The 7137-nt window shown below is 32.3% G+C and overlaps 1 protein-coding gene across 1 annotated transcript; it reads left to right on the top strand.

Annotated features, from left to right (window-relative positions):
• Positions 1-6828, top strand: LOC131940777 (uncharacterized). The gene is made up of 7 exons (XM_059299576.1): positions 1-154; positions 1734-1819; positions 2289-2420; positions 3609-3731; positions 4490-4687; positions 5753-5902; positions 6620-6828. Exons 2-7 carry the CDS (start codon positions 1756-1758, stop codon positions 6826-6828), a joined length of 876 nt encoding a protein of 291 aa, XP_059155559.1. The 5' UTR covers positions 1-154; positions 1734-1755.
• The last annotated feature ends 309 nt before the right edge of the window (positions 6829-7137 follow it).

Raw genomic sequence — 7137 nt, 5'->3', positions numbered from 1 at the left:
CACAACAAACATGGCTGTAGTGTACATTTGTAATGATTAGAATCTATTTGAAGAAACTGATTGCTTCTCTTGCTATGGATATAAGTGTGTGGAAACATTTAAATGTTTCCTACGAAAAAATAAGCAGAGCACTGTGCTTAATTTCGCCCATTTAGTAAGTAAAATTTAATAAGTTTAAAATCCGCAACATGATTTATTTTTGATTACTTACAAATAAATCTCATAGTTGTATAGATTATAGACTAGATTTAGATCTAGATCTAGATTAGTAATACTTTTCTATCAACACGCCTTCCTTAGTTACCCTATCAGACCAGGTGATGCATGGTTGTTTTTTTGCGACTTCGGCATTTAATGTGTTGGTGCTGTTAGCACTATGCCAAGCTGCTTTTACTTGAGTCAGGTACTCATCAGAGCTGGGTTGACACAGGGTCGGTCTTTACCTGAGTCCTGATCCATATTCTTAGCAATCGTGTCTGTACAATCCGATTGCCCGGATAACATACTTTTTCAAAATTATCGATATTGGAATTCGTTATACATTTACAGGTACAATCCGACTGCCCAGTGCAAATACTTGTTTAAAATAATTGTAATACTTTGACCTATACATTCGGAAAATCTATTCGTCTGTTAATTAGAAAATGTATTCATTGTTTACAACTGTAAAGCTTGTACTAGTCCTGTTTAATACCACGATTTTAGTCCTGTTTAATACCACGATCGCATTGAATATTTAATGAATGAATGAATGAATGAATGAATGAATGAATGAATGAATGAATGAATGAATGAATCAATCAATCAATCAATCAATCAATCAATCAATCAATCAATCAATCAATCAATCAATCAATCAATCAATCAATCAATCAATCAATCAATCAATCAATCAATCAATCAATCAATCAATCAATCAATCAATCAATCAATCAATCAATCGTCTTATAACACTCCTGATCGTTTGGGCCCCACACTTGATGTTCTCACAACTTTCTGCCATCTATCGTAGTCCTCTGCTCTACTACAATATCAATATATTTGTTATGCCCGTACAATATCAGTTTCTTTTTTATGCCCGTATAATATCAGTTTCTTTGTTATGCCCGTAAAATATCAATTTGTTTGTTATGCCCGTACAATATCAATTTGTTTGTTATGCCCGTACAATATCAATTTGTTTGTTATGCCCATACAATATCAGTTTTTTTGTTATGCCGGTACAATATCAATTCATTTGTTATGCCCGTACAATATCAATTTCTTTGTTAAGCCTCTAATTAGTAGGTTATCAAATGGTCTTTTTACGGACCTCTGCAATTATAATGTTACCTGTGTATGAAATCTTAGAAATCTGCCTGAGGATCTCATTTGCAGATTCATATTGTTAAAATGAACATTGTTTTTAGAATGTTTAAAATTAATAAAAAACAAAAATACTTGAAATTGACAAATTAAGGATATTTAATGTTTTCTTTTTATTTGTAGCTTCATACAATATTGCGCCGGCCGTAAGTCTCAGATTCGAATCCAGGTTCTACTCAATAAAACGTCCACGAAATTCTGATGGGCACATGTATCGAATTAGGGAACAGAAGCGGCTGGGCATGGTGCTGGCCACTAATATATGTTGAGGTCACAGAAATTGGTGAACTCTAGTTCACTTAACAGGACCGTAAGGTTCGAAAATGGAACTTTACATACGATATGCTTTATTTAATTTAAACTTTCAGATTGGGTTCCAAATCGACACAAATGATATTCGATATTGTCAAACTTACAATCTTTGTAGGAATTTCGTTACGGGTGTCGGCTCTAGGTAAGTTGAATAAATATACACAGTCTAAGTAATCCTAAATACAGGATGGAATACCATTTCATTTGAATGTGCAAATGTGTAAGAACGTTTACACAGTGTAAGGAATCCTAAATACAGGATGGAATACCATTTTATTTGAATGTGCAAATGTGTAAGAACGTTTACGCAGGTCAATTGTATAAACAAATATCTTTGTGAAACCTTTTGGTCGATGTGATGTCACGTCTAGTATGACGATACTGATCAACAGATAGGTCTTAAATAGCATCATATCATACATAAAAACAAGTATTTTGAATATGAAATATTTGTATTTACGTATCGATTTCTATAAAAAAAAAAAAAAAAAAAAAGGCTAATTGTTTTAAGGGCAACGTCATTAGCCAATATACATCTGATTTAATTTAAAACTATAATTCATAACACAGTTGCTACACATCTTAAGTCGAACCCCCCCCCCTCCCCACAGGTTGTGAAAGCGGTTGGTTCGGATCCATGTGCCAGTTCAAATGCCACTGCAAGACGAACACGCAGTGCGACGCTAAAGGCTTATGTCCAAACGGATGTGATGACGGCTACTTTGGCGAAAAGTGCCAGTATGGTAAAGTAGATTCAAGTAGAATTGACAGTTTGAAATGATATAACGTCTATTGTTGAATATCGTCGTCACGATTATTCTGCTCTTAAAATAATTTGTCTTTAAAAAGCAAATATTGGGAAATCTTAATTTAGTTAAGGAATAGTCAGTAATTTATTTATATTTAAATTCTGCATTACCTTACAATCAAATCAAGAAACTAAACAATGTATAATGGGATATGCGCCGTGAAAAAACCCCCACAAAATTTCTTGTTTTTCGTCATGATGGGTTTCTTACACTTTTGGATACTTTGTCCATTTGTGTATTAAGAAAATAATTATTTTAATGAGTAACATTTTTTTTAGGTGATGAACATACCTTTTTTATGGCATTATCAATTAAAAATAATCAATTTTTCTATGAAGTTTTATATCCGTCATCATATTGTATTTGGCATCAATGTAAAGCTGGATTTCTCCTTTATTTGATAATCTTAATTTCCATCATCTCGAAAACACCCAAAGCTTACAATCGGCTTTGCAGTTTACACATATATGGTATTTTCGTGACGTGCTTTTCATTACTTTTGGCTGTTTTTCTCAGTTCGCAGGTTTATAACACTAAAAAGCCTATTACTTTTTTTTATTAAACAATGCCCACCATATTTTTAGTAACTGTTTTAATACAAAAATACAACTTTTGTCACGAGGGAATTATGATGGCTTTCAAGGTAAAAAGTATTTGGTAATAATATGCACAATTAAAAAACATTGTATACTTTTTCAGACCTTGTAAAATTCCTACTAGTAGCTATTTCAAAAAGTTGTCGTGACAAAAGATTTAAACTATACTGAAATATAAGAAGTTTACATTTGATTGCTATAAGTGAATAAATAAAAAAGTCTTAGCATTTGTAAAAAGTGCTGAAAAATTCAAAATGTCGGAGATTTTTTTTTTGGGTTTCCATGACAACCAAAAATGTATTCAACCTTTTTTTTTTTGTTGTTTAGTACTTACTTTCATGTGCCAAACATGGTAATAGTATTCAAAAGGCTTTATATCTTAAATTGTAAAAAAATAAAACATAAACGGCGCATATCCCCATAATAGTGAGGTACCCGTTTAGTTAAAAAAATGTTTTTAAAAAGTATTATTATTTGTTCATTAAACGATTTTTACATGTATACAATCATTAATAATGTTTAACAGTGGATTACTACCGGCCACTAGACCAAAACACATATAACGATGATGGGGCATGTAATTTTAATCAGAAAAAACTCACCCAATTTGACATGTCTTACTTTACGTGGGCCCGATTCACTTTTGAAGGTAATTTAAAGAAAGTTTGAAATTATTAACTTCTTTATGTGCTTTTACGTTGAAGGTAATTAAACGTTGCCGTTTTATTCATAATAGTAAATTTGTCTTTCGTTTGGATAAAAAACATGTTTTAATTAAGCGGGGTGTATTTTGCTTCGAAAGTCAATAGTCAAGGGGATTGTACGGGAGTAGTTTCCCTTGTGTAGGTTAATGTTCCTACACTGTCCAACATCCCCACCAGCGTCTATCATAGTCTAAAGGTACATACACGTTCAAACCAGTTGAGTTCTTTGTTATTGTTATTGTATACATGCACTTTTTATATTAACAAACATGTAACAACTGGAGTGTCATTTTGGGTGTCATCTTTTTGGGGATGGAACAGTCTTTTGCCATGTAATGGAGAAATTAATTTGAAATAAAAACAAATTGAATGAACATACGAGTTGTGTTGCGGAACGATTGAACTATTATCTCATATATATATATATATATATATATATATATATATATATATATATATATATATATATATATATATATATATATATATATATATATACATACATATATATATACATATATATATACATATATATATATATATATATATATATACATATTGTTATTGAAATCTTTTTAAAAAAACACTTTAAGATATTTTTTTTCTTTTTCTTTGTGTTGGGTAATGATGACGGGAAAACATGAATCTTCCAACCAGCCACCCAGAACAAAAAAAAATATACAATGTTTTTTATTCTATTCAGATTTTGTTCCGAGTTTTGTGAGCATCTTTTTTCGTGACCACACGATGACACAATTCATGGATTGCAAAAAATATTACATTACGTTCGTGGACTCTAAAACCTTTGACTACTACTGCCAACCATACCTCAGTATACGAGATCTGTTTATTTTTTCTAACTTCGGATCAGCTAAAATCTGCAAGATGTATATGAGTCGAGGTCAGTCACAAGTGCTTTGTACAAAATTAAAATTTTTGGTTGATTAGAAGTTAATATATATATATATATATATATATATATATATATATATATATATATATATATATATATATATATATATATATATATATATATATATATATATATATATATATATATATATTAATATATATATATATATTAATATATATATATATATATATATATATATATATATATATATATATATATATATATATATATATATATATATATACCATGGTAATTACTAAGACATGACGGTATTTTCTTTTACTAACTTCATGATTAGTTTGTTAGATCTGTAAAACTATAGTAAACTGTATTCAATTAAACATTGTTTTATGTTACTTGAAATCTTCGCTGAGAAACAAGTAAACTTTTACAAAGAAGTTTTTGTTACATAAGAGATCTAATGAGTACTTACTTACTGAGTAATTTATGTGGTGCTATGCTCATGTAATTCTTGTATGTCAAGAATTATCCTCACAACCGTCTGACCTCTATTTGACAGGGATTTTTTATTTGCTTTATTTACGACGAAAGTTGTTTAGATATTACATTCAGCTATGATATTAAGCAGAGGCGTAGCGATGGGGGGAGGGGGGGGGGCAGGGGGGTACATATGTCCCCGGGCGCCGACCTTAGGGGGCGCCAAAATGGGTTGTAAAAACAAATTAAAGTATCATTTTAGCTGCGTTTTTTCATTATAAATAGTTTGAGGGGGGGGGTGCAAATCAAAAGTTTGATGGGGGGGGGGGGGTGCAAATTGAAAATTTGCTCCCGAGGGGGGCGTCAAATTGAACGTTTGTCCCCGGGCGCCGGGAAGGGTCGCTACGCCTCTGATATTAAGTTTTCATATTAATTTAAATCATTTTACTTGAAATTTGGTTCTTTTAAAATGTTTTTTAAGTGCTGTTTTTTTTTTTGTAAATTGGTCAGAATAAAATTTGTTTAAAAAAAATTACAGTTATCTTAAAACTTGAACCTCTGTTCCATCACCGCCTAACTTCTAGAACTTGTTAATTCCATATGTTCTGACCATAGGCAGAAACCTGGCTCTAAAACAGCAGGCAACAGACGCTATCACCGTGGATGGGGATACAGGCAACTCCAATTGTTTGAACTCTAGTAGCTGGAGGGTTGTGTTTCCTTATTCCTCCTCTGTAAATAATATCATCATACACAGCACCAAAGGTGAGATAACCATTATATTTGTGTACAACACATTGTCTTTTACAAGAAAAATATATAGCTACCCTTCTATAGAAATAAGTTTATCATATACAGCGATAAAGAGTAGGCGTCTCTTCCTGTACACAAAAAATCGTGCTCTGCAGTAAAATGATTAATTAAGTCATATATCAAAAACGTTAATTCCCAGGAAACTTGGTTAGATATCTCTTCTCTGTTACATGGCTTAACAATACACATCGATTCAAATTAGATAACTCTTGAATAAGGGGGTCATCCATAAATTACGTCACACTCGTAGGGGGGAGGGGGGTCCGTAATTTTGTGACGATGTGAGAGGAGGGGGAGATGGGGGGGGGGGGGGTCAGATAGTGCGACGTCACACTTTTGCATTATAAAAAAGCAATGATAGAAAACGAATTTTAGACGTTATTTCGCGTTTTAGATAACTGTTTTAATAAATTGTAATAGTTTAGACAAGATTTTGGAAAAATATCGATGTTAAAAAAAAATTCAACTGCAATTTTGAGGGAGGTTGTAGGTTGAGATGGGACGTCATTTTAAGGGGGGGGGGGGGGTCTGGCTTTTTGTGACGACATGTGACGGAAGGTAAAAATCGTCAAAAAAAAAGCGTGACGACATTTATGGATGACCCCTAATAGGCAATCTCATCCTCTGCACAACTTGGTAATATTGTAGGTTTGGTTTTAATTCTCGTAGGAACCGATTTTCCAACGATTGAAATATACTATAAGGTGGCTGAAGATTCGGACTGGGAAAAATATGACGGAAGCCGTTTCACAGCAACTGATGGAGTGTACGTGTCGGATCCCCTCGAATTCCGACCACCGGTTACTGATTTGGAGATCCGTATTGTCGATGAATTGAAGATTAACTTTTGTGAAGTGGAGGTTATTGGAGGCGAGTAGACAACTGTGTCTTGTCTGATGATTGTGTTGAGTACGATTATTGTCAACACTATGATGTGCAAAAATTTACTTATGGTAGATTTTTTTTAAAAATAAGTGAAGACATGCATACTATGTGATTACATCCCTTAAACTATCTTTGGAAATTAGGGACCAGAAGAAAATTACCAAGTCGTTTAGTTTCATAAAACTGTGTGGGGAATACTATATATTTCAACATCATATTTAAAAAAAAAAAATGAACTCATTTTTCACAAATCTATAAAATTACACTTAAGTACTTTTTTTTCCATTGAGCCCTTCAAAGGG

The sequence above is a fragment of the Physella acuta genome, unplaced genomic scaffold (assembly GCF_028476545.2).
Source record: "Physella acuta isolate Inbredline_101_S28 unplaced genomic scaffold, ASM2847654v3 ptg000330l, whole genome shotgun sequence".
In the NCBI taxonomy this organism is placed as follows: domain Eukaryota; kingdom Metazoa; phylum Mollusca; class Gastropoda; family Physidae; genus Physella; species Physella acuta.
The sequence above is the reverse complement of the archived record's forward strand: the minus strand, read 5'-3'. Positions and strand labels throughout refer to the sequence as shown.

Excerpts from the sequence above, each read along its gene's own strand:
- LOC131940777 (XM_059299576.1), top strand. The coding sequence starts at position 1,756 with ATGATATTCGATATTGTCAAACTTACAATCTTTGTAGGAATTTCGTTA. Across the intron at positions 1,820-2,288 it reads GTTACGGGTGTCGGCTCTAG|GTTGTGAAAGCGGTTGGTTC; the intron begins GTAAGTTGAATA and ends CCCTCCCCACAG. Across the intron at positions 2,421-3,608 it reads TGGCGAAAAGTGCCAGTATG|TGGATTACTACCGGCCACTA; the intron begins GTAAAGTAGATT and ends AATGTTTAACAG.